Here is a 27,046-nt window from a genome sequence, read left to right as displayed (position 1 = left end):
TGGATTTAAAAGGTTAGATATGTAAGCTCCACTCGGCTATTTTAATATTTTGGTTCAGCTTCAATTCAGATTTTTGCGGGTTCAGTTTGAGTTCGAATATCTATTTAAAATTATATAAAAAATCAAGAATTCAATATACCTTAATCTAAAAATAAAAATAATATACAGTATATAAATTTGAATATCTTATGGTAAATATATGAGATAAACATGAAATGAGTTACTTTTAGCTACTTAGATAGAGAACTAATAAGTATTTTGGTATTTTGACTATTTTTGAATATTTTAATTATTTTTCAAATATTTTGGATAATTTCGATTATTTTTTTAGTATGTTAGATAGTTTTAGTACATTAAACTAAGCACAATTAATATATTTAAATATATAATTTTATTGAGTTATTTTGAATACCCGAAATATTTCGGTATGGATCGGATTTAGATCCGGTTCTTCATATACCAAAATTTTGAATCTATTTGGATTTCATACCAATTTCTGCTCAAATTCAATATATTTTTTGGATCAGATTCAGATATTTTGTCCAACTCTAAAAACTTTGAGAAAAAAATCTAATAATTTGTATCATTTTATTTATAAATCTAATATTAAAAATATAATCCACGTTTTAACGCGGGTCGAAAATCTAGTTTCTTATTAAATAATTGAATCGATGTGATTTGAGTTTTTAAACCTATTGCCTTAGAGCAAGTTTAATGGGGGTTCTTAGGGTAGGGTTCTTAGCGCAATATAAGAACCCGTCTCTTACCTTTTAATTAAAAAAGCTAAGAAGTCCACCCTAAGAACCCCTCCCCTCGATCCCTCCCCCCCCCCCCCCCCTCACTAAACATGCTTTTATGTTAAGTATTGGTTCCCACTAAACATGCTTTTATGTTAAGTATTGGTTCGTGAAAAAATTTATTGAATATTATTAGAGAAAAAATTACTGATAAATCAAATATGTAACGAAGCCTACCGTACTCTTGTAGAGGAAATTTTTTTTGTATAATCCGTTTTTTTTTTGTTTGCGCAATTTATGTATAGCTTAGAACATCTCCAATGTAAAATTCCATTTTTTCTTCCAAAATAGAGTAAAAATGCTTCAAACTTATTTTATTTTCTACTTGATAATGAAATAGTGAACAAAAATAAATAAATTATTCTATTTATGAGTAAATCTCATTATGGAGCGGGAAATATAGTAGGATTAGAGTACTATTTATTCCATACTTCTTTTACTCTGTTTTGAAAGGAAAATTGGTGTTGGATTGGAGATGCCCTTAGATTATTATGATTCAAAATAACTTTTGTTTACATTTTAAATATAGTAAACTAAAACAATGATTTGATATATTTTCTGTTACTTTTTCAAAAAAAAAGTTATTTATCAAGTTGATTCCTTTTAACTGAATTTTTGTTTTGCTATTTTGCTTTATTTTGTTTAGCCTTTTAAAATCTCATGTGAATTAAAGTCTTAAGCTTTGATTTTTTAAATGTTAGTATTATTTTTAAAAATTAATGAAACCATTAAACTATTGTTATATCGTGTAGCATTTACAAATAATACACGATTCATGTAAACATGTTCTCTAATAATATTTACAAAACTACTAGTCAAACATTAGTATATTGAAAGTTTATGATTTGTATAGAAGATTTAATACGTTAGAAACTGTCAATTTTTATTTTATTTTTATGAAATTTTGTATTTATTTCTGACCAAAGTTCTCAATATATTAAAATTACATTTACCATATATATATGTACAAGTGGAAAATAAAACACAATTACGCCATTAATATATATTCACAATTACAAAAGTGAACATTGACTACTTTTCGTTTGAAGGTAAATACTAGATCTTGATCCGTGCAACCGCATGGGTGTTATTTTCAGCTATATATATATATTTTTTTTATTTTATATCATTAGTGGTATACATTTTTAATTTTAATCATATATTTAAATGTTTATATAATTATTTCAAATACAATCATTTACAGTTTACATTTTGTAAATAATCAATTGTTTAAAACCGTCACATTTATTTGTTGCTTATTTTTCTATATTTATCTGCATTTGGTTATTAAACAAATTAATATGTACATGAAAAAAATATTTGAAAATTATTTTGTATTTAATTTATGTGAAACTTTTACCCGCCTTCAAAACTGATTTTTCTTTTAGTAATATTTTACGTTTATTTATTTTATATAATATATTATTGTATATACAAAAGTCTAAAATATGCTAATTCTTAAACATGTATTGTAGTCTGCTAATCTTTAGCCGTTTTGTCATCGTATTATATTTTTTACCATAAATATTTTCTGTTATGAAAATAAAATTTATAAATCTATCAATTTAATATAATTTTATCATATGTAGTTTAATAATATTTTTATTTTAACATGATTGATTATGATTATAAAATAGATAAAAATAGGACAGAATTTTTATTTTAAATTTTATAAACAATAACTGTATATATATTAATGCATAATAATAGTTCATTGATAATTATGAAATTAGTGAAAATATTTATACAAACGTTTTGAAAATTATGATATTGTTAAAATAGTTAGATCAACATAATAACTTCTTTTTAATATGATTGATAGTGATTATATGATAGATAAAAATATGATAGAATATTTATTTTCATTTTTAAAATGATAAATGAATATATTAATGTATAATAATATTTCAAAACTAATCACAAAATTAGTGAAAATATTTACATATAATTTTTGAAATTAAGATCTTGTTAAAATCTTTTTTAAACAGATTTCTTCGAAATTAGATATATATATATATATATTTAAATGAAAAGATGTCAAAAGATATTATTATTAAAGTTGCTTAAAAATTCTATATATTACTAGTCTTATCAAAATATTTAATAAATGTTTTTAATGATGGTCCAACATAAAAATCACACTTGAAAGGAAATTGTGACTTTTATTTAAATAAAATAGATATTACCCTCTTAAGAAGATCATGCAACGGAGACTGAATGCATGAGCATCACTTCATGACATACTTTAAATAACTCACGAGTTTTATCCTTTTGGTACTCCTATATATCAACCTAAAAATATAGAACACATCGACAAATCAAAACAATGAATCCCCTTTCATGCTTTTTGATTGTCATTGCATTGTCTGCTGAGTTGAGTAACGGAGAGTCTTACGACAAAGACTCGGTCCATTTTATAAACTCTCTTAATCCGAACAACATTCTCAGGGTCCATTGTCTAACGCACGATGATGATCTAGGCTATCATTTGTTGAGTCCTGGACAAACCTATGAATTCAGTTTTTATGAAAGTATTTTCACGACTAAAGTCAATTGTGCCTTATGGCAGGGACCTGGTTTCAAGTTCTATGCAATCTTTAGGGCATATACAGGTGGTGGTTTCATTGTCCACTATGGTAGGAAAAACTTTTGGGATGCAAGAGAAGATGGTATATATATCTCACATGGTAAAGATTCTCCCAAATTAAAGTACAACTGGTCGACCCAAGCCCTTTCACCAATTTATTAAGTGGACAAATTAAACATATATGTAACTTATTGCTCAATTGAGACTTTCGATGTCTCTTTCTAATAACATAAATAAAGACATATTTATATAATTTTAATAAAATGAATTAAATATAATTATATTCACTTCATTTCATACTCATAAATTTGTTCCTATGACACATTAAAAACACGTTAAATTTAATTATAAATACATCAAAAACGATTGTCAATTTACAATAACACTAAAACAATAGTAATTCAATAAAATTAATTAATTTTAGCCAAACATGCAAAATAAATAAAAATTATAACAATAGTATTTTTTGCTAAAATTGCAACAACAACAAAAAAATCTATCAAAATCGCAAAACATCAATTTGTTTTGTAAGAACCACAAAATTAAATTTTCCAGCAAAACTTATCCATGTTTTTCCTCAAAAATGCAAAATCAATTTTTCTATACAAAAATAGCAAAATTAAAATTTCTCATAATAAATTATGTTTTTATATCACAACCGCAAAAGGAAAAAAAATTCGCTAAAATTTTCATAATTTTGTTTTGTACCAAAATCTTGTTTTTCGCCAAAACTTAAAAATTAAATTATTTTTTAAACCGCAAAATTATTTTTTTCACCAAAACTGATTTTTTTTATTTTCCTGACAAAAATTCATGTTCTTGTTTTCCTTCGAAACCAAAAAAAAAGCAAGTCTCCCCCCCCCCCCCCCCCCCAAAAAAAAAAATGCAAATTGAGTGTTTCCACCAGAGTTATAAAAATCTAGTTTTCTTGTAAAATTAGTTCCATAGAGAAATTCCTTCTGGTTGTCAAGATACGCTCCTTGTACTGAAAGTCTGTCGCTGGTATATCTTAGGTGGCCGGTTTGGAAGGTTTAGTGAGACTGGCTGAACCACAGATTTCAGGGCTACAACATGATGGTAGCGGAGGCGGTGGAGGAGGTGAGCATGCTAGTGGTTACGGAAGTAAAGTTGGCGAAAATGGTGGTGCGGGTGAATGTGAGTTTAGAGGTGCTGTAGGAGGTGTCCCTTAATTATTGCACACAACCACATTTAAAGTGACCACAACCACATACGTGTTGATGCTAAACTCTATAGATATTACTAGAAGCTCAAGAAGAAAAATAAGAGAAATATTTAAACACACAAATGCACTATTACAAAACAATACGCAATAGATATGTGGAGGTCAACAATAAAATGAACAAAAGTGTTAATCAATATCTACCTTTTTATTCTCGAAAAAAGTATTCATATTTGAACTTTTAGGAAACACCAAACATAATAATCAAATACACTTCCGTGTTACGGAACTAAATTGTCAACTAAATAAGAGAATATTTTAGCAACAAAAAACATAGTAGAAAACTATGTGCATATTAATCTTACTTTAAAGAAAAAATACAAAGGAAAAAATATTAAAAAAATATATTAAACATGAAATCACAAAAAAATTGAATATACAATATGCTTATAATGCGGCGGTATTCTACTTTTCAATAAATTTGATTAGTCAATCACATAATTTAGCGATTTCTCTATGCACATATTAAAATTTATCTTCGCTCATTATAATAATAAATTAAAATAAAATGTCTTATAGCATAATTTTCGACAAATTATTCACCCTTCAAGTTACGTCTAAAACTATTTAGTGACATAAACTTTTAACATATGTATATATAATCCATGTGTTACTCATCAACTATGTCTTAATAAATGGTGTTTGTTCTCATTTAACACAAAATATTACTTTCCTCTATTAAATTTTACAAGAATTTTTTATTTAAATTAAAACAAAATATTCAACCTACATAATCGGTCTGAATTTTTTGTAATCCAAATTACAATAAATAAAGACTAATACCACATTCATATATGAGTTTAAATATAGGTTGCACAGAAGCTTCATTGGAAATATGCTTTCCGTTTCGAAACCGGAATCAGAATTTTGTGAAAGTTTACGAAATTTTGGTTCCAAAAAGATTCAAAAATCTCCTATTTAAAAACATGTCGGGAGCTTACTATTCCGTTTTACTATCATGTTCCCGTTTAAGAAAACACAATACATAGAATATAAAATCATGTTTTTTTGTTTTTTTGTATAAAATCAAAAAGTTATTAATACTTAAATAAAAAAAAATAAAAATTTGCAAATATTAAAACTAATACAGTAAATAATATTTATGCCCTGAATTCTTATTAGAGATATAACATATATGTATAAATATATTGTGTTAATTATTTATGAAAATTTTAAAATAATTAATTGGGTAATAATTTTTGAAGTTAATTTATTTATATTTTCAAAATTATAATAAATGATTATAAATGAAGAATTTTTTTTAATTTGAATAAAATATTTTAGTCATAAGTTTTATAAATTTTTCTTATATTTAATATGTATATATATATATATTTGGATATATGTTTCCAAAACGTATCCGCTTCCTAATGTTTTGAAAATTCTCGCTTCTATGCATCCATACGGTTCCATTTCCGCATACCCGTTTCCACGTACCCGCTTCCGTATACCCCTTTCGATTTCATGTAATATATGTTTAAATTATTCAAACTACAAAAATACTCTAAGTAAAACAAAATATACCCAAAACATTCATACATATTATATGTCCAACTTACAATCAGTTGTTACGTCTGGCCGCTGACAACACATATCTACTATTAAATATTTTTTAAAAAAATTGTATTTAAACACTTAAATTTCAAAAAGTATTTATTTTGTTAGACAAGTATATATTATGTAAGAAGTAAACCTTAAAATTATAATGCAGAATTGTTTTTGTAAAATTTCTGTAAAATATGTAAATACAAATCAATAAAATTGAAGAAGAAATATAAGAAATGATTTAATCTAAAATTATTTCCCTGTTTGACATTTTCTGCGTCTCTGTGTATAGGATGAACAATCACCAAAATTTAAACAATTGCAAAACATTCAATATAAGAAAATCAAAATTTTTGATACCAAAACATTAAACCAAACATCAATAAAGGTGAAAGGGGAAGTGCATTATCATCTCTGATTCTGCAAATTATTATTTTTTGAATAATGCATGAAAGTTGTCACTCACTTAAACATCATGAACAAGATTTACTTTGGATTTCACCATAGATGTTATCAACAATTCAGAAGAAACAAATCAGTCAAATTAAAATGCTTAGAAGTAGAATCAAAACATAAAGAGCATAAAAGACTAATAGCACATCCAATATGACAATAATATAAAAAGCAATTTATATTTATCTAATTTATTACTTTAGAAATGATTTGGTTAATGGTTCGAAATTATACAAAGCTATTAAAAGTACATGAAAATAAAATAGGGACCGTAAAAAAATTTATATTGCATAATCCGCGCGTAGCGCGGAAAAAAGATCTAGTTTACAAATAAGAATGCTGCACTAATTTACAAGACTTCAATATTTGTATATAAATTAAAATTTTGAAAATATTTAATGCTTAATAAGTAAGATATTTTGATATCCAATGTAGTAATATGATTACAGAAATATGAAAAGGTCAAAAGTATCTAGCTAAGTATTAACTATTAAGTATATAGTGAAGCATGTGCTTCAGGATCCGTAGACGATAAATAATTTATAGGATCAATAATTATTAAGTGTTTCTATTGGTAACGTCTCTAGTTAGAGCATACACTAACTGTGTTTGATACCCCCAAAGCATTGTGTTTTTATGTATTTGTCACTTTCATTCTGATGTGAATGTTCTCTTTTTAGTGGTTCAATCATTTTGTTCAGATCAAACAATATTTTTTTGTCAAACAATATTATTGGTGGAGTTGTTTGCATTAACGGCTATATGAACAACATCAAAGCTTAGTTCTCTCTTTGGCTTTAGATTTTATTTGAGTTTTTAATATCTATATTTATGTACTTTCGATATTTGTTTTCTGTTTAGTTGGAGTTTTATGTTTTTCTTTCTTTTGTTGAGTTTAAAAGACTAGGAAGCAAATCAGTTTTGTTACATGCAGTTTGGAATTATGAATTAATTATTCTAAATTATTTAATGGCAGTATTTCACTTATTTGTTTTATTACCGTGTAATTTATAAGAAAACTTATGCTTTGATATTAAGTTTAGAGAGTTATTTATGTGTTATGAACATGCGTTTAATTGTTTAATCTCTAAAACGGCTAAAGTAGATATATTGTTAATGAATAATTAGATTTATCATTATATAATTAACTATAATAATAATAAAAATATCATTATCTTTTTTTTTGTTTATTAAATGTAACTTATGAATATTTCGATAACTCAATGTATATATTTATCAAGTAAACCAATGAATTATTATCATTATCTCAATTTGTTTGTTTTTTTTTAAGTTTTCTTCTAAATTTTCATCGAACTTTATTTTTTATTTACTTTTTATTTATTTTATTTTTACTTGGATTTGTGTGTTTCAATTTTTTTTGGTAATTTAATACATTTTTCTGGTTCAAAAATACAAAGTAGACTAAGAGAGACCAAAAGTTCATATTCTTCGTTGTCCAAAAAAGAAATTCACATTCTTATTTTATTGTGTGTAATATTTGATATATAATTATGATCTCATGGTTTCATAGTTTTATAGTTTTTCTTTGTACTAAGAAGACGTAAACTGAAATAAAAAATCAAAGAAAACTAAAATGATTAAGAATATAAAAAATAAATTATTGTCATGTTTAAATCATAAAAAATATACTAATAACTATCTACATATATATATATATATATGTTTGCTTCACTCATGTGCTGCCACCTCAGCGTCCAGCTAGAAAAGTCGTGCTACGTAGTGATGACACGTGTCCCGGTTCTTCCGAAACGTAGAGCTTCATTAATCTGAATTCGGATGGGATTTTTTCTTAGCATATACGGGCTCTGTGATATTGTTACTTGCTGGGCTTCCTTTTTCAGAAAACGACACCTCCGTTTTCCTCTTCTCTTTGCGTCGCCAAAAAAAAAGTTTTTTTTCGACGAAAGCTCGATCATTCATCTAACCGGCATCAAATCTCCATCTGTAATACGTGAAGCCATTGTTTCCGGCGATAGCCTGTTAGAGCCCGGCGGTGGTGTCTTTTGATTGACTTCCAACTCACCTTTAAATAAATTCTTGGAAACGTTACGAGAATCAGTTCATCCAATCGTCGTCTTTAACACCCTCATCAACAACATCTACCACTCTTCACACGATCCGTCATTCAATGTATCCCCATTATTGCTATTGTGTGAATCACCACTATAAATAGGTTATCTCATTCCATCGAAACTCATATTATTCATGCCTCTCCATCTTATAGATTTCTACACGTTCTGACTAACTCCGCTCTCTTCCTCGCAGACTTGAGGGATGGCCATTGGACCACCACAGTGGAGGTCCGCCTATTTTGGGAGGCTAGGTACGTGAAGCGAGGATTGAGCTTATGTGTATAGACATGCTCATCCTAACGCAAAGGTACAAAACTCATGATCTTCAATCTATTTCTTGAATTTTTTTAGATTTTTGATTTGAATGATGATAAAGGTTTCCATTTAATATAAAAGAGTATGTTTTGTCCTGTGAGATTCATCAGTTGTTTCTCCTCATTAATTATCTTTTTAAAAAATATGTCCTGGAAAATTGCTAATTCTTCTGTCCTCCTCACTGATTTGAAGTATGGTTGTTGTATTTCCACCGTCGAGGTCCGCCTCCTAAGGTTCAGGAATTTGAATGCTCCTCCTCGACGCAAAGGTAACTCCAGCATTAAAATCTTTAAATATTCGAGAGATGATTATTGTGTGGTTTGTTGATTCTGTTTCACTTTGTTCAGGAATTGATTATTAAATTTTTTTATCCAAATATTTTTGTAAGACCATTTGTTCAGGTCTTGATTATCTTTTTTTTTTCCCCAGTAGCTTTCGTTTGTTTATTTCCCCAGTAGCTTTCGTTTAGCTTATTCTAACTCCTTTATCTCCTACTTTTCTCCGCCGTGAAATGGGAAACCGTCAGGCGGTGGAGACTGCAACAGCGGTGTTAGAACGACCAGACAGCAAGTCGGATAGATTTTACTGTACAGTGATCGTTAAGTTAATAATTGTTAACACTAAAATGAACGTCCAGTACTATGTGTACTAATACACCCACTTGCTTATAATACCAACATAATGACATTCTAATTTATGTTCTGCCATTGATTCCGAAGTTGTTGGATATTTTAGAAGACAATGGTGCATTGTGATGAACGTGCGGCAAAGGATTGCAAATTAAGAATTCTACCAAGAATTCTCTCCTAAACAATCTCCAGCTACTGACCACCTGACCCCGGACTTTTGCTTAGATGGTTAAGAAAACAATACCTGAGAAAGATAAGAGTCATAGCAACAAACCTCAGAGTTTAACTTCTCAAGAAAGCACTCACAATCTTAATGACTACACCACCTCTTTACGGTCCCACAAGAAACAAAAAGATAAACATTTTTTTCATCTTACAGCCACAAGAACAGTTAACCATTTTACCACTTTTTTTTTTGTCCACCTGAACCTATAGCCGGAGGCCCGGATATGACGACAACCAGCCATGGTTATGGGACAAATATATCAGTAGGACACCTAAAACAGAGCATCCCATAAACAGAGGTTCAGTGAGGTGAAGTTTATTCGTAATCATTTAACAGATTAGGGATACAACACAATCTTTCAAACAGCTGTATAATGTAAGTAATGTTTTACACGAAAGTGAATTAGGCGAGGAACGCGTTAATCAACCTAAGACAAGTAAATAAATAGGCACTATGAACGAAGTGATGAAAAACATCATATACTCACCTTAACCACATCTTTAGATGTTCGAAAGATATCAAATCACCACTGTAGTATACCGGTACGTTCAACATGTCAGAAATACACATGAAGTTGGCAAACAACAAACCACGACGCTGGTCCTGAGATTTGAAACCAACTTGGGGTCCTATTCAAAAAAAAAAAAAAAATTGATTTGAAATTGATAATAATTTTCTTATAGAGAAAACTTTATTGGAATTACATATTTTATTTAAATAAAAAGTTATTAGTTTCAGTTACCATAAAAATAATATTCTTTTTATTATAGTTTTGGTCATTTTAAATTATAATAATCCAAAATCTAATATTTTCTATTAAATTTATGCATAATAAAAATATATTTTACTTTTTATTTTACATTTTCATTATATATAATTATATGAATATATAAATATATAAATAAATATAGAAACCAGTAATTTTTGAAAAATAAATTGTTAACCGGGGGGCTCCACAAGGTGGGGGTCCCAATCAAATGTTTCATAATCATGTGCTCAAGCCGGCTCTGCTAACAGTATGGCTTTGCTTCAGTTTCTTACTCATATTTAACCTTAATTTGAAGCTTATTTAGATATCAGTAGAGAACTTTTCAGTATATGACAACTTAGGTGTTTGCAAGAATTAATCTTTGCAAGACGTTAAGCAAAATTGTGTTAGGACTCCAAGTCTTATCATTCATCTTATTAAGCTAGGGGTTTTTAATCTATCTAAGGTTCAGTATCTTTTTATTTGTTATGTATGCACTTCGTTGATACTTTCGATCTATTAGAGGGAAGAAATCCACATTTGATTGCATTAAAGGAAAATTTAATTTCAAGAGGGAGGGTGACACTTCGTTGAGACTTTCAATCTCTTTAACTTTTTTCCAGCTCCATCACCAGGCGAGAGACATTGTTTTCAGCAGCTCGGTATTTTCTCACCAAGAAGCATTGTTAGTTTATACATAAAAACAAAATGCATTTGTAATAGATTGATGATATAACGATCATGCAAGCGTATTTCGTAGATTATATGAGAAAAACTTCCAAAGACAACTATGATAGAGATTTTTAAGCATCATGTATTAGCATGTAACATCCAAAGACAACTATAATATAGACAATTTTTTTGTACTTTGTTAATAACTATTTTGATCACCAACCATTTCTGAAAGTTACAGTATTGTGCAAATGCGATTATGTTATTCGAAAATAAATAATTAGTTATATATTTACAAATACGATGTGGGACGAGGAGGAACAAAAAATTTTGAAAGATAAATTTTCTAATACCCTTAAAAGTTATAAATTTTAATGGTTCTAAACCAAAATAAAATTCAAAGCAAATGAATAGTTTTACTCTAACTATTTAAAATTCAAAGCAAGAAAACTAAAATAATGATTCATACTAATATAGAATAAAACATTTTAAAATAAAAACAAATATTAAACAAAAATCAAAAATATTTATTTTAACTATTTAAATTATTTTAAAATTATCATTCCGTCCGTAGAGCGGGCATATCATAGTTAGTTAAATAATTATGCCCGCGCACCTATACCAGTATACCACAGACTAGCTTAAGTGTTAAGTAGTGTCAATCCATGAGGATAAGAATATAATAACTTTATTTTACATTCCTTCCGATTAAAAAAGGGAATATAATATTCCTAAATATAGTAACATTTTTAGGAATATATATATGTAAGAATATAGTAACTTAATGTATTCTGTTCAAACTTATTTACTTCTTTTTGACAAAATATTTCGTTTCCAAATTATACAACTAATCAAATATATCTTTTATATACCAGAACAACTACGTATTCACACCTTTATGTGTATATATATATGCATACAACACACAATATCTCAATATTATCTTTACTAAGAAAAAAAAACAAAATAACTATTTTCTAATCAGTTAGATAAAAAATGGTGAGACAAAAATATATACCCCTTCAAATTTTCATTCATGTATTTCATTGTTTCACTTTTGTTTACGGATACATATATATATATATATCATAACTATTGTTACTGTTATTAGGGTTTCCAGCTACTGATTTCGGTGCTTTTAGTATCATCGTTTTATGCGCACTATGGAGATAGCGATTCTGAATTTATAAGCGTGAGAGATTTTCTATCAGATTCTGGCAATACAAACGCTGATCAATCTCAAGTAACTGCTTATACAAACTCATTTACAACTAAAACATTTCAACTACATGATTAAATGATCGTTTGCAAATATTTTTTGAAATAGGCGATTCAAGACGCATGGAAAGCGTTATGTGCAGGAAAGTCAAAATCTCTAGTAATTCATGCCAACGAAGTTTATACCTTACTACCACAAGTGTTTCAAGGCCCTTGTGTAGCTAGTAATCCTCATATTCAGGTATTTACTAGCTAGAAAGAATGTTAAGAATCAACTCATTAATCTGAAAATCAACTTGTTGTGACCTAATGATTACAATATTCATGATTCACATGTATTATCTTTTTGTTTTTGCAAGATTGATGGAAAAATTGAAGCGCCAAAGCTGGTTAAGGATTGGGGAAGCAACAAACCAGAAAACTGGTTATCTTTCGATAAGGTGTCAGGCCTCACTATCACTGGATCTGGTCTCCTTGATCCCCATGGGGAAAGTTGGTGGTCTACTGTTAAGTTCGACTCCCGACCACAGGTACTTCAAAGCTATTCAATAAGTTGAGTTTAAGATGTCTAGATGCAATCATAAAACATTAATTGTTTTGTCTGAGGGTTTTATCTTTGTTTATGCAGGCACTGCAATTTAATCGATGTAACAACCTTATATATAATGGACTAACTCAAAGAAATAGTCCAAAGAATCACATTTCAATTAGTAATTGCATCCAAGCAACTTTATCAAATCTTCATCTCATAGCACCTGCAAACAGTCCAAATACGGATGGCATTGATATCTCTCTTTCACAACAAATCAATATCTTCAGCTCGGCAATTCAAACCGGTATTAACATTTTTGTCTTGATTACGAGAAAATTATGATATACCTAGTTTTCTTATTGTGAGCTATATGTATATATATACACATATACATATATGATTTTCTACCTATTAGGTGATGATTGTATTGCGATTAAAACTGGTTCATCCGATATCAACATAACCAATGTGAACTGTGGTCCAGGCCATGGCATAAGGTTCGCACATATAATTTTATATATTATAGTTTTTTTCTGGTAAAATGATAAAATCACATTACTATTCGTGCGTGGGAGTGCGGAAAAAACTACTGTAAGCTCAATTTAGATAAAACAATGGCTTTGATCGAAGGGAAATTATATATATATTTTTTTGGTCTAAAAATTATATATTTTTTAACAGTGAAATGTTATATATATTTTTTTTCTTAAAACAGTATAGGGAGTTTGGGGGAAGGAGGAGCCACTGAAACGGTAGAAAACGTACATGTACAACATTGTACCTTCACTGGCGCTGATAATGCCGCAAGAATCAAGACTTGGCCGGTAAGGTTTTACGTGTATAAAAGAATGAGCATATCATAGGCAATAAATAATATATATATATATATATATAATTCAAAAAATATCATAACAATATATATATATATATATGTAATTTATTAGATGTTACATAATTTCTTAGGGAGGAGGAGGATATGCCAAAAATATTTGGTACGAAGATATTACGCTGATAAATACCAAATTCCCCATCATAATCGATCAGCAATACGATGATGATTTTTATAAATATGCAAAGGTAATTTTTATTTTTTATTCATGTTCTTATATATGGTATTTGATGTGATAATATTGACTGTGATTATTATTTTCTTGGCCAAGCTTCATTCATTTAATTACTAAATTTCACATTCATAAAAAGATATCTTATATATTAAAATAGAAGTCACAACCTTGATTCATGTGTGATTTTTTTAAAAAAACCATCACTAGAAATAAGTTATCATTTATTTATTACCAATAATATAGATTAATAATATATCATTTCTAATATAATATTGACTCCTAAAAATCCGGATTGGTTAACAAACTTACCTTGATTCATGTGTGATATTTTTATTTGGATCATCATTTAAATTTTTTATTAAATATATTTCCTTAATGCTAAATATATAATCTTTTAACTACTTAAATCATAATATAATTTGATATCTTTTAATTTAAAATATATATATATATATATATATTTAATTTTTTTTAAAAATGTGTTGAAAAACATTATAACAATATCTTAATTATCAAAAATTGTATATAAATAGTTTCACTAATTTTGTAATTAGTAATGAAATTAATGTTATTATACATTAATATATATATATACACTCAGTTATCTTTTATAAACATTATATTTAACTAATTTTACTGTTTTATAGTTATATCTATCATTTTAAAATAAAACATCGTATTTAACTAAATATGATAAAATTATTTTAAACTGATAAATTAATATATTTTATTTTCATAAACATTAAAAATTTATGCTAGAAATATAATATGTTGGTAAAACGGGTTAACATTAGTAAATTAGATAATTCATATATAAAATTAACTTTTCTTAAAATTTTATTGATATATATAGTTATTATCTTAAATGAATAAACATAAAAAATATTGATAAAGAAAATCTAGCGATTTGAATTACGGATCATGATCATAATAATTCAATAAAAAATAATTTTAAAATATATATAATAAAAAATACCAAATATATGTGATGATTTGAAATAATCAATTAACTTACAGCATGAAAACTATCAAATTGTTATATTTAAAATAATTATATATAAACATTTAATTATATAAGTAACTTAAAAATATATTCTAATTATGTAAAATATATATTAACCTGAAAATTAGTATCCGTACGGTTGTGCGGGTCCAAATCTAGTACATATTAAAAATGTATTTATGTTGTCGTTTTTTGTGTAAATGCGTTAATGTAGTTATGTTGTTTGACTCCTTTCAGGGAAGTGCTGTGAAAGTGAGCGATGTAACTTTTAGATACTTCAGAGGGACATGTGCGCAACCCATTGCAATAAAACTAGATTGTGATAAAATAGGTTGTGGTAACATCGTGTTGGAACACATCAACATTACTTCTTCATCTCCACAAACAAGTCCCAGCGCAATTTGCCGTTTCGCAGATGTGACTAGCAGCTTTGTCAACATTGATATGAAGTGTGTTAATCATGCAGATCTTCAAGGTCCATCACCGAGTCCGGAACTTCCATCACAGTATGATCAACCTCATGCACAGCTTCCTCAAGCTTCTGCTCCGCATGCTCAAGCTCGACCGTTCTTATCTTTTCTATAATTTAATTAAGCCATTCTTGGTATTTCATAAACGGACTTGAACACACAGAAGTCATTTTGTAATCTTTAAACCTACAGTCGAGAGATATAATAATAATAACAATAATAATAAAATAATAAAGGAAATTTTTTATCAAAATACTTCAACTAATTTTATCCACTTTAATGCATTAACTAATTATTTTATCCACTTTAATACATCAGCTTTCAAATTATACCCATTTAATACATTAGAACAGTAACATTATTATCTGCTTATCAATGTATTTAAAACTGAACCGAATAATTGTTTGTTTTGGTTACAGTTGAATATGGTTCGACCAGATCGAATTTAGTTCAAAATTAGAATCTGGTTTGTCTTCTTCTCAGGATCCTTATCTACACTGTAAAGTCTGTAATCCCTCAAAGTATTTACCTTTTCAAATCCCATTAGCACCATAGAAATCCATGGGCTATCTGCGACAAGATTTTTTTAGAGAGATTTCAGTACCGTCTCGCTGACAGAGAGTCGAACTTGCGACCTCTGACAGTCGTGTGCGAGAATCTCATTGAAACCACTAGGCTATCAATGATATCTCATGTAAATTTTGGTATTATACGTTTTTCAGGAAAATTTAATAGAATATTACAGTGTGAAAATCACATTACAGTGTGGAAATCATCATCCTAGTTTTTAATAGTATATAGTGTTAACTTTGGTATTATACGTTTTTCACGTAAATTTTGTAGTGACCAATTTTAAAATTCACTAAATATATTTAAGGTCGGCTCTGAGATATTAGGGTCTTTAGACGATTTAATAAAGATTTTAATAATTTGGTGGCCTAAAATTTTTTTTTTTTACAAATTTTGGAATCTATTTATATAATTTTTTTTCAAAATTCTTGAGGATATAAGATGAATGTTTCGTTAGGCTTGGCACATGACTGGCTTTTAATATATTACATAAGCAAAACCAGATAGACTTGAGTGTACACCATACATATCAATTTGTGCAAAAAATTTTTTTTGTCAAACCACATATTGTAAGTTGATTTTATTAAACCACTTATTGATCTATGTTGAAGCTGCCTTTAAACGCGTATCGAAAAACTCAAGAACACAATTAACGCGCGTGAGCACGCACTAAACAAGCGAGTCAAACATCATTAATGTATGGGTTGTCTCCTATTTTCTGGTTTACAGAAATAAACAAAAACCAAAAGAAATATAAATTTCGTAACGCCCAATCTTCTTTCCATATCTACATTACTCGAAACCCTAATCCCCAATTCCTCTTCCAATATTTCAATCACAATCATTTAAGAAAAATCAAAGAGAATTTTCGAAAATTTCGGGCGATTATCTCATCATCCAAACATTCCAGAAGGTGATGATCCCTTGCTCGATTTTTTTCTTATCTTCTGTTGTTTCCATGTTACTGTTCATCCCTTTGATCGAGATTCTTCGCTAGTTAATTTGGAGCTGAGTTTGAATTGATCTTTGATTCGTTTTGTATTTCATGTGATTGATCTCGGTTAGTTGGTTTCTTTGATTATGTTTTTACGAATGATTATACTGATTCATCTTAATTTGATTTCAGATTCTTAAATCAAGCAAACACGTTTTTAAGAGGAGTTTATTTGGAACCTTTGTTGAAATCTTTGTTACTGAGCTTTGATCAGGATAATAACTATTAAGATTGTGTTTTTCTTTTTCAACATTCTAAACAATGTATGTATGATCTTCTGCTATCTGAAGAATTAAGTTTGAATTGATCTTGATTTTTTTTTTGTTTGTTTCTTTAATTCTGTTTACAAATTGATTCATCTTAATTTGATTCTGTTTATTTGGAACATTTGTTTGATTGAGCTTTAGTCAGGAAAGTAACTGCTTAAGAATGTGTCTTTTTTCAACATCCTAAACAATGTATGCTTTTAAATGAGCGCTAATATATGTATATTTTTGTTTTTGCAGGTATTAAGTTGGCTTAGTTATCATGAGATTCAGAAAAGGAAGTAGAGTTGAGGTATTTAGCAGCAAAGAGGCGCCTTATGGTGCGTGGCGATGCGCTGAGATTATCTCTGGTAATGGACACACCTACAGTGTTAGGTACTACTCTTTCAACGAGGATGCAGTGGTGGAGAGAGCTCCAAGGAAGATGATTAGGCCGTGTCCTCCCCAAGTGGACGTAGAGCGATGGAAGAGCGGTGAATTGGTGGAAGTTCTTGATGATTTCTCCTGGAAAGCTGCCACTGTTCGTGAAGAGTTATCTGGAAAGTACTATGTGGTTCGGTTGCTTGGGACTCCTGCTGAGTTTACGTTTCACAAGGCAAACGTCAGGGTCCGACAGTCGTGGCAAGATGAGAGATGGGTTGCTATTGGAAAGGTAACGTTATTCGTTCTTTGTTTGAAATGATCTTTAACTAATTTGCTTATGAGCTAATACTTTGACTAAACTGTCTTGTAATTAATTTTTTTCAGATATCAGGTTCTGCGAAGTCATCCACAGTCACTGGAACAGATCGAAAGCTGCAGCCTCAAATGAAAAGCATACTTCTCCGCGAGCCTAGTGTTGTCTCTCCTAGAGTATTAAAGAGGCCGTTACCTCACAACTGGTCTGAGTGTGCTGAATCATACACAGGAAAGACCAAGAAGATACGATCACTGGAAGCTTCCTCCAAGAATCCCCAAACGGTCAGGGTAAGATCAAAAGGTCTTGGTGAGAGCTTAGTCGCTGATGATTGTTACGATAGCGATGCATGCTCAGTTGGTAGCTGTAGCGCCACTAGTTACGATGGGAGTAACATGCGACCTTGTATGCTAGATGGATTTAGCCAGCAGGCAGACTCGTGTAGCAGCGATGCTGAATCTTATTGTGGCGTTGGGGAAGAAGAAGCAAGGCGGAAGCATTCATTAGGAGGTGATGGAGCGAGAAGGTCCTGTAGGTCTGAACTATATACTTACCGGAGTACTTTGGGGGACTTGTTCGCTTCTGGTCCACTAAGTTGGGAACAAGAAACGTCGTTAACTGATCTACGTCTTTCTCTTAATATATCAGATGATGAACATTTGATGGAGGTAAGAAATTTGATATCTGCTGGTACACGCAGTCAATTTTGCTAGTATCAATCAGCATTTATTCTTTTTTCTTTTTGTCCTGACATGTGGAATCAACTGTCATATAGTGTTCTTTTCCAGTGTGTAGACAGCAGAATATAAGTATGTACCGAGACTCTGATTAGAATGAAAATTTACGAGGTTCGGTACGGTTTTCTTTTTTACTGCTCTGTCAGATTTCAGTTAGCTTCCTCTATTGTAATAGAATAAAGCAAAATTCATGTATACATACTCTGAGATATCATATTTTTAAGGGCTGTTCTATTAGTGCTGTATTTTATTCTGTGATGTCGATTTTGTAGATAGTGAATTTCATGCTCCTCGTTTGGGGGCAGACTTGTGTGTTGATATTCTTGACCTCGTCTTGTTACTTGTGTGACAAGATGGGTCAGTCGTCTTGTCCTTGTCAGTAGCAGTAATATGTGGATTTTTGGTTCAGTGCATATCCAAACTTGTGTCTGATATATTCAGTGCTTCTACTTGTAGCTCTATGAAGTGTGTTGCATAGCGGTGTGAGTTTCCTACTCATCATCCCTGGAACAGTATCGCTTTGTTCGTGGCATACAGACTTTTTGCTTTTAGAGGTCTAACTCTGATGCTGGGGTTTTCGACTTCTCCCATGGCCATCTGAATGGTGCAATATCATACATGTTCTTTCTCAAAACATAATTGATTTTTATTTTGTCGCTTTTTGATTATGCGGCTTGTTTCAGGTGTCCTGGTGTCGGACTTGTCCACAGGGCTTTAAAGCTGTGCTTTCGAGCAGGTTTCCTTTAAATATATTTACACAGTCTGATTGGATTATTTTGCTGACAACATGTCAAGATCGAGTATTTTCTCTGTATTTTGTAGTTCATTCGTTACGTCTCACGGTGTCTTCCTTTTGGTATTGTTTCTGATCTGCTTGCTTCAGTAGAACTGCATTATGTTAATGCTATCATGTCTTAGTATTTTTACCGTTCTAAGCAATTCTGCTATATCCAGACGTAGCCCACACTGCTGTTATTTTTCTTTTCTTTTTTGTTATTTCCAAAGGCATATTCCTTTGACGCTCATTCTTCATTCTTTGGGGAATAAGCGTTGTGGCATGGTGAGACTGAGAGAGATGTAAGAGTTAAATGGCATGAACAGGGTATTTGTATCCACATACGTGAAAATACTATATTCTGTGCTCTTGATTCCTTGTTCTGATGTGTTCTCAGAATTGCTTTAAGAATAAGGACTCAACACATTTTCTGGATGAACGCAGACAATGTGTTAGACTTGATTGAGATATCTTCGGACTCTGAAAGGCAAGAAGTGGTAGCATTCGCTGCTTAGTTATTCGGATTTGCATTGTGGATTCTCCAAGCTCCACTCTGTTTACATGGCAGTATGAAGTTCCAAAGCCGGATTCGTTAATTCTATTTGTAACAAATGTATGGAATCTTTCTTTAAAGATCTGTTGTGGTTCTCCACGTAAATCCAATTTAAAATGTTGTCTTAACTGTGTTACAAAAAAAAAAAAAATGTTGTCTTAACTAGTTGCTTCCTCACTGAATCAAAACGAGTTTATAACTTTAACTAGACCTTGTAATGTAATTACTAATACGCATTCAAAAGCAAACCTGGCATGGCCACTTAAAAGAGTTTTGGGATTACTGTGTTTCTCATGAAGCATATACGTGAACTTGTAAAGTTAAATCTCCCAACACAAATCTTTACTTAACTAAATGAGAACAAAACAAAAGGAGAGAGGGATATATTTGTTGGAAGTAAAATCCTCCAAAAACTTGTAATAACATGGGTCTCTTATCATATGAATGATTACCATGTTGATAATATTGTTGAAATCCCACAAGTTTATTTTCCCAATTTTAATGTGGCCAAATTAAAACTCATATAATATAGGGAAATTTGGCTGTATAACCTTCAAACAAATTATAATTCACTACATAACTAAAACCCGTAACTTTCATCTACAGTACATGTATTTTATGTAATAATGCTATATTACCCTTCAATTCAACCTGTGTGACCTGCTGAGAGTTATTTATCAAAAGAAATATTAAATAAATAATTTAATAAATTGTGGTTATCATTCTTCCACATCTCTTTCTCTTCTTCTTCCTCTTCTCCTCCAATCTCTATTTTTTTATACATACGAACACAAACCACTAGATTAAGAAATAATATGGATTTTGGGCTCGTGGAATTGAGTTTGGAGGAGAAGATGGCACCGTAGACAACAACAAGGTGACATCACAATTTCTTTTTTTTTAGTTTTTTTCAATGTTGTTCATCTTGATTTTTTTCATTGTTATTTAAATTGTTATAGTATGTTGTATTGATATGGTATGATGAAGAATAATTACTCTGGACTAGTGAATGTGTGTATCACCATGTCTGTAAAAAGAGGAAGATGTGAAGAAGATGAACTCGTCGACTATACTATATGTAGTGAAAGAAAATTATAGTATAGTACGATTCTTATATTTTTGTACAATTCGCAAGTACCAAACTAAATAGTATGCTACGGTTGTTGTATTATTGTACCATCGATTGTTTGATAAATTTATTATTTATCAATTTCTTGTTTACAACTATATGTGCTATACTATTTATTTTGTTCTATACTATTTGGGTTTAGAGTTTATACTTGGGTTTAGGTTTAATGATTAAGATTCAGGGTTTAGTATTTGGAAGGTGGGGGTTGATGTTTGGGTTTAGTGACCGTATTATGTATGTTCTATTTGACGATTAAAAAAGAGTGTTTTTTTTTACTTACCAATTTATACTATACTATGTATTTTGTTCCATTCTATTTGGGTTTATAGTCTATACTTGGGTTTAGGGTTTAGTGACTAGGATTTAGGGTTTAGTATTTGGAAGGTGGGAGTTTACATTTGGGTTTAGTGATAGCATTTTTGGGTTTAGTATTCAAAAGTTAGGTCTGAGTTTAGCATTGAGGAGTTTTGTTTGGATTTAGTTTAATATTATATAATATTATATACTCCCTCCGTTCCTAAAAGATGCATGTTCTAGAAAAAAAAATTGTTTCAAAAAGATATATTTTTTACCTTTTCAATGTATGATTTTATGAAAAATTGTAAGTTTCAAAAAAATTAATGGTGTTTATTGAATTTCTATTGGCTAAAAGTTATGGAAAATTGTTATTTACAAAAAACAATGGATATTTAATGAGTTTTCTTAATATATGTGAAAAGTCTAGAATATGCATCTTTTAAAAACAGAGGGAGTACTATTTTGAGATTTTGATAATTGGGTTTAAAGTTTATATTTGGGTTTAGGGTTCAGTAATTAAGGTTTAGGGTTTAGTATTTATATGGAAGGGTGATGTTTAAAGTTTAGGGTTTATTATTTTAGAGTTAAAGTTTGGATTAAAGTAATATTTACTAGGTGATAATTAATTGTGGGGTGTCAAATGTGATGTCATCAGTTTCTCTTTCTATTACTGGCAACTTGAAAAAAAAAAGGACATTACCGGATAGAAGTTGACATAATTGTTATGGGCTTTATTATGTCAAAATCAATGCTATACACTTAATTTCCTTTTCAAATTTGGTCATTTGGCTAATTCACCCAATAATATATATGTGGAAATCTTTCCCTGTTCATAACAACGAAGCAAACTGAAAAAAAAAAAAAATCATTGAGCCACGCAGAGTTGAGTTTCGATTTTATTCAAGCCAGCAAACATGAAAATGTAACAACAAAATATCAATGTCATCCATTAGGAGATGAGTTTTATGCAGAAAAACAGAGTTGATCATCATCATAAGAAAGAAATGGGGGAAAAAGGTTTCTTAAGGAAGTGTGCGCTGGTAGAGCGGCAACGCTCCCAAGGCTTCTCGTTCCTTTCTTTCCCTCTCAACCTGCAAAAACAAAGAAAAGCGATGATTGATAACAGTGAATACTGATGACGATGATCCATGTTTAAAGGAGAAGCTACAGTAGGCAACGATGAAGCACTATTAAGAGTATTATTCTATCTGATGCAAGACTTGAGGGAATATGAAAACAGAAGATCAGAACAGCTAACTTGCTTCAAATAGCAAACAAAAATCAAATGCATCTCAGAGTTCTAAACAAGCATGTACACGCAAGAATGCGATTGTACCATTCCTATAGTCAAATAGGAATATCTAATTTTTTTTATAAAAAAAAAGAAAAACATCAAAAGAGAGAGAGACTTACGAGAGCCAGCATCTCCTGAAGGTAGCTACGGAATGGAGTCTGCACCGCCTGTATATAGAATTAACAATCCTCAAGTTACAAGTTACAACATTCAACATTATTAAGTAGCTTAAGCTTAACACATTGTAAAACTATACAAGCATCTAAATTATTATGTAATGGATAATCAATTCACTTTTCTTCTCTCTATTCAAAAAATCAAAGATCAAATACCTGAAGATCCTTGGGAAGGTACTCGTGCTTCATGGAGAGATCCATGGCACGCTTGAGACGCTGGTTACGGGCGTCGACCACCTCCCTCGGCAACCTGTTCAGGGCCTCTTTGATGTCCATGTGGTAATACTGATCGTACGTATCGTCGTACCTCAGACCTGAATCATAATCAGAATCAACAGATTCACTCCTCAGCAAACACAAATCGAGATTGAGAAAATTAGGGATTTGGATAGAGAGAGATCTGACCGTATCTACGGAGGCGGGTGGAGACGGCTTTCATGTGCATACGAGCTAGGAAGTTCTTCTTTGGATCCAGGAACGATTTCAGAAACGAAGACATCTCTCTCTCTCTCTTTGCGATCTCTCTCTCCTCACCGATTTGCTCAACAAGGTCCGCTGCTAGTTTTCAGTATCTGGGAGAGACATAAAAAGGGTAAATTTACAACGACTAAAGCGACGTCGTTTAGTTGGCGTTTTATTGGGCCTGTAATGGGCGGATTAAATGGGTCATTCGTCTGTCAGAGCTGCTGCTCAAATGACTAAACGACGCCGTCGAAAGGATATTTGATTATTTGGTTTTGTAGTTAGCAATTTGTAAAGACTGAATTATATACTTGGCTCTTGCTTCAGTTTGTTGGGTTTTGTGTACCATACGAAATATTCTGAAGATTCAAACTTCTCTAATCATCTTTTTTTATAAGAAACTTGGGACACACACAAGATTAAGGAGCTGATAAAACCCTAAGAGATAAAAATGTGTCAATGATAGATAATTAAAAGGTACACAACAAGACATCATCTGTTTTCTTCTTTTCAAACTCCAGGAATGGGGAAACGAGAGGTGAAGGATTCCACTCTATCCTTGAGACTCTCCACTCTCTCTCTCAATGGGAACTCTGGAGATGTCACAAACTTGGTGAACTCTCCAAGCTTTGTTCCCGACACCAACTTCTTTGCTTCCATCGTTATCTCCACTCCTTCCTTGATCAAGTCAGCAACCACCACAAAGTCTTTCTCTGACAGTCCTCTTGTCGTCATTGCAGGCGTTCCTATCCTTATTCCCCCTGGAACCAATGCACTCTTGTCCCCTGTTTCACATTTTCACACACACTTTTATAGCTCTGTGACAATCAAACTCACACACATATCCAATGCACTCTATGACTTCCAAAGACTAATCTTGTTTCAATCAGGATTAAGTAAATGACTAGCAACTTTTTAGATGGGAAGAAACAAAATAAAAGAATAAGGGAAGAGGCTCTCTCTCACCAGGGACAGAGTTCTTGTTGAGTGTAATAGATGCCATGTCTAAGATTTTCTCAACCCGTGCACCATCCATTCCCTAACCATACCAAAAGCATATTGATTGATAAGTGATTCTCTAATTTGAGAAAAGAGCCTATTGCATGGGGAAATCAATAGAGTTTGTATGGACTTACCAATGGTCTAAGATCAACAAGAACCAAGTGGTTATCGCTGCCACCAGAGACTAGCTTAAACCCGAGCTCAACCAATCGGTTAGCTAGAAACCTACAGTTAGCCACAACCTAAACAAGCAACAGACGATTCTTATAAGTTAAGTTTTTTAACTCTATCAGGTGAAGAAGAGCTTAATGATCAAGTAAAAGGGGGTGAGTACTCTTTTCTGGTAAGCCTTGAACTCTGGCGACTGTGCATGTTTCAAGCACACTGCTAATCCTCCAATTGTGTGGTTATGAGGGCCACCCTAGAAACATACAACACGAAGAACTTTTAACCAAGTCTAAAGAATTAATATCCAAGAGAACTTGAAGGAATGGTGAATATCTCAACCTGCAAACCAGGGAAGACAGCATTGTTAATGGCAGATTCAAGTTCAACCCCGTTAACTGGATCCTTCTTGAAGAAGATCATGCCACCTCTCGGACCTCTCAAAGACTGACATGGAAAAGTATATAGCAAATTATCAGATTTTGATTTAATCTGAGAAATTTTTTTGTATTCAAGAACATACATACATACCTTGTGAGTGGTTGTTGTAACAATATCACAATACTCAAAAGGATCGGCTACCACAGAAGCAGCCACAAGCCCACTGATGTGAGCCATATCCATCATCAGGAAAGCACCAACTGAGTCTGCGATCTTCAGAAATTCACACACTAAAATATCAGAAGCTAGCCAAAACTAGACAAACAAAAAGATTCAAGAATCAGTGGTTTGGTTTTTACCTTCCTCATGCGAGGATAGTCAAAGTCTCGGCTGTACGCACTAGCTCCTGCAATTATAAGCTTTGGTCGGAACAGTGCAGCAGTTTTCTCGAGCATATCATAGTCCACAATGCCTGTTGATTCATCAAGTCGATAAGGCATGGACTCAAAGTATATTGAAGTTCCAGATACACGTCTTTTGGCAGTCATGAACCCATGTGATAGATGTCCACCATGAGGTAAATCCAAACCCTAAACAAAGCCACTAAGTCATGAACCAATATCTCAAATGCATAAGAACAAATGAGGTGAAGAGTGCAAAACAATCTTAACTCACCATGATACGATCATGAGGCTTAAGTATGGCGGTGTAGACAGCAAAGTTTGCAGGTGAACCAGACAACGGCTGAACATTAACACCCCACTTAGTAGAATCTAACCGGAAGGTTGCTAAAGCACGGTTCTGGCAAAGTGTCTCCAACTGATCTATAAACTCATTGCCACCATAATACCTGTGAGACATGGACATCAGCAAAAAGGGTAGGGACACAAAAACTCGTTCTGATCAATACTTGATTACCTTTTACCGGGAAGTCCCTCGGAATACTTGTTGGTAAGGCATGATCCAACAGTCTCCATAACAGCTCGAGAAGTGAAATTCTCGGACGCAATAAGCTCCAAGCTCCTGAACTGTCTGTTTTTCTCCTTGGTGATAATATCATCGACCTCTGGATCCACTTCACGACGACTGTAGTCCTCGAATGGGATCTCATTGCCTAAAACATCAGCCACAACCACATATGGAATAAATAACTATTTGTCCTTCCTTAACATAATCAAAAAGTGAATGTTAAAACTCCCTTACTGGTAGTCTCCACATCAGGTGCCGAGACTGAAGACGCTCTCCTTTCAAAGACCGAGCTTTTTCTCAGAAACAAAGAAGGGCAAGGTCTCGGGAAATTGAGCTTCAGTTGCTGAGAGAATTTAGTCACTGGGGAGGTTATTGGAGCAAAGACAGGTCCTTGAACCCGTGCAGGTTGCTGAAGAGACCCCATTGAAGTACCTCCACAACAAGCTTGCATTCTTTCTCTACTTCTACACACACAAATGTCTCAACTGTATCAGGTACACAACATACAGACAGGCCAGTTACCAGCAAAAATCAATTAGACAGAGAAAAAGCTGAAAGAAAGACTCAAACTTTATGAACGAAAACAGACACAACCAATCTGAGACAACGAAGTGGACGTCGTATCATATTATCAGCTCCTGGTCCAAATGCAATCGGAACTAAAAACCCAGAATAGAAAAGCGAGGAAAACGGCAACACTTACCGGTATGGTAGAAAAAGTTTCGAGCTTTGCGAGAAGAGGTCGCTAAGAAGTGGAGATGGGAGGGAATCTGAGAAGGAAGACGAATATGTAAAGTATACGCTGTAGCAGGTGGTGTGAGTGACGACGTACACATATATATGTAGGGTTTACACAAACCCAACAAAACACCAAGCTCCAGGTTCCAAGAACAGAACAGCCACCGAGAAATAATATCGACAAACGACGTCGTCTACTTAGATGTTTGGTTTAGGATAAACCGGCTGTGCTAGGTTTCCAATTTGGCAATTTGTATAGACTGGATTATC

At 31.6% G+C, this 27,046-nt stretch overlaps 5 protein-coding genes across 21 annotated transcripts; 3 read left to right on the top strand and 2 right to left on the bottom strand.

The window, feature by feature from the left end:
• The first annotated feature begins 1,499 nt into the window (after window positions 1-1,499).
• LOC103834561 (S-protein homolog 9-like) lies at window positions 1,500-9,422 on the top strand. The gene is made up of 3 exons (XM_033276764.1): window positions 1,500-8,816; window positions 8,909-9,022; window positions 9,223-9,422. The coding sequence occupies exon 1, from the start codon at window positions 3,124-3,126 to the stop codon at window positions 3,544-3,546; it is 423 nt and encodes a 140-aa protein (XP_033132655.1). The 5' UTR covers window positions 1,500-3,123; the 3' UTR covers window positions 3,547-8,816; window positions 8,909-9,022; window positions 9,223-9,422.
• A 577-nt stretch (window positions 9,423-9,999) lies between these two features.
• Window positions 10,000-16,538, top strand: LOC103834560 (probable polygalacturonase At3g15720). Its single transcript, XM_009110629.2, has 9 exons — window positions 10,000-12,304; window positions 12,417-12,548; window positions 12,633-12,764; window positions 12,883-13,053; window positions 13,152-13,359; window positions 13,471-13,552; window positions 13,771-13,879; window positions 14,019-14,132; window positions 15,360-16,538. Exons 1-9 carry the CDS (start codon window positions 12,302-12,304, stop codon window positions 15,705-15,707), a joined length of 1,299 nt encoding a protein of 432 aa, XP_009108877.1. The 5' UTR covers window positions 10,000-12,301; the 3' UTR covers window positions 15,708-16,538.
• Window positions 16,539-16,826: 288 nt separating this feature from the next.
• LOC103834559 lies at window positions 16,827-20,325 on the top strand. Of its 17 annotated transcripts, none has more exons than XR_004450053.1 (7): window positions 16,827-17,075; window positions 17,663-18,074; window positions 18,170-19,439; window positions 19,519-19,571; window positions 19,658-19,691; window positions 19,841-19,912; window positions 20,008-20,291. XR_004450053.1 is itself a non-coding variant. In XM_009110627.3 (4 exons), the coding sequence occupies exons 2-4, from the start codon at window positions 17,685-17,687 to the stop codon at window positions 19,319-19,321; spliced, it is 1,017 nt and encodes a 338-aa protein (XP_009108875.1). In that variant the 5' UTR covers window positions 16,828-17,075; window positions 17,663-17,684; the 3' UTR covers window positions 19,322-20,325. The 17 variants fall into 17 exon arrangements, 2 of the variants coding, with proteins under 2 accessions (XP_009108874.1, XP_009108875.1); XR_004450056.1 differs by having other exon boundaries at window positions 16,828-17,075; window positions 18,170-18,766; window positions 19,292-19,439; window positions 19,841-20,325; XR_004450052.1 differs by having other exon boundaries at window positions 18,170-19,571.
• A 2,132-nt stretch (window positions 20,326-22,457) lies between these two features.
• On the bottom strand, window positions 22,458-23,696 carry LOC103834558 (cytochrome b-c1 complex subunit 7-1). Its single transcript, XM_009110625.3, has 4 exons — window positions 23,465-23,696; window positions 23,216-23,373; window positions 23,003-23,050; window positions 22,458-22,680 (listed from the first exon to the last, which is right to left on the bottom strand). The coding sequence occupies exons 1-4, from the start codon at window positions 23,556-23,558 to the stop codon at window positions 22,612-22,614; spliced, it is 369 nt and encodes a 122-aa protein (XP_009108873.1). The 5' UTR covers window positions 23,559-23,696; the 3' UTR covers window positions 22,458-22,611.
• A 189-nt stretch (window positions 23,697-23,885) lies between these two features.
• On the bottom strand, window positions 23,886-26,992 carry LOC103834557 (serine hydroxymethyltransferase 3, chloroplastic). Its single transcript, XM_009110624.3, has 11 exons — window positions 26,742-26,992; window positions 26,273-26,502; window positions 25,988-26,183; window positions 25,745-25,919; window positions 25,429-25,659; window positions 25,220-25,342; window positions 25,031-25,135; window positions 24,858-24,944; window positions 24,658-24,765; window positions 24,488-24,560; window positions 23,886-24,306 (listed from the first exon to the last, which is right to left on the bottom strand). Exons 2-11 carry the CDS (start codon window positions 26,487-26,489, stop codon window positions 24,032-24,034), a joined length of 1,590 nt encoding a protein of 529 aa, XP_009108872.1. The 5' UTR covers window positions 26,490-26,502; window positions 26,742-26,992; the 3' UTR covers window positions 23,886-24,031.
• Between the last annotated feature and the right edge of the window lie 54 nt (window positions 26,993-27,046).

This window comes from Brassica rapa, chromosome A08 (genome assembly GCF_000309985.2).
Source record: "Brassica rapa cultivar Chiifu-401-42 chromosome A08, CAAS_Brap_v3.01, whole genome shotgun sequence".
In the NCBI taxonomy this organism is placed as follows: domain Eukaryota; kingdom Viridiplantae; phylum Streptophyta; class Magnoliopsida; order Brassicales; family Brassicaceae; genus Brassica; species Brassica rapa.
This window is presented reverse-complemented; position numbering and strand designations above follow the sequence as displayed.

Bases quoted from the DNA above. Each gene is read 5' to 3' on its own strand.
- LOC103834561 (XM_033276764.1), top strand. From the start codon at position 3,124: ATGAATCCCCTTTCATGCTTTTTGATTGTCATTGCATTGTCTGCTGAG.
- LOC103834559 (XM_009110626.3), top strand. From the start codon at position 17,685: ATGAGATTCAGAAAAGGAAGTAGAGTTGAGGTATTTAGCAGCAAAGAG. The intron at 18,075-18,169 runs GTAACGTTATTC...AATTTTTTTCAG, and splicing joins GATGGGTTGCTATTGGAAAG to ATATCAGGTTCTGCGAAGTC.
- LOC103834560 (XM_009110629.2), top strand. The intron at 13,360-13,470 runs GTATTAACATTT...TCTACCTATTAG, and splicing joins CAGCTCGGCAATTCAAACCG to GTGATGATTGTATTGCGATT. The intron at 13,880-14,018 runs GTAAGGTTTTAC...ATAATTTCTTAG, and splicing joins CAAGAATCAAGACTTGGCCG to GGAGGAGGAGGATATGCCAA.
- LOC103834557 (XM_009110624.3), bottom strand. From the start codon at position 26,489: ATGCAAGCTTGTTGTGGAGGTACTTCAATGGGGTCTCTTCAGCAACCT. The intron at 26,184-26,272 runs GTAAGGGAGTTT...CTGATGTTTTAG, and splicing joins ACCTGATGTGGAGACTACCA to GCAATGAGATCCCATTCGAG. The intron at 24,307-24,487 runs GTGAGAGAGAGC...AATGTGAAACAG, and splicing joins CAACAAGAACTCTGTCCCTG to GGGACAAGAGTGCATTGGTT.
- LOC103834558 (XM_009110625.3), bottom strand. From the start codon at position 23,558: ATGTCTTCGTTTCTGAAATCGTTCCTGGATCCAAAGAAGAACTTCCTA. The intron at 23,051-23,215 runs GTATTTGATCTT...TTCTATATACAG, and splicing joins ACCTTCCCAAGGATCTTCAG to GCGGTGCAGACTCCATTCCG. The intron at 22,681-23,002 runs GTAAGTCTCTCT...TTGTTTTTGCAG, and splicing joins TTCAGGAGATGCTGGCTCTC to GTTGAGAGGGAAAGAAAGGA.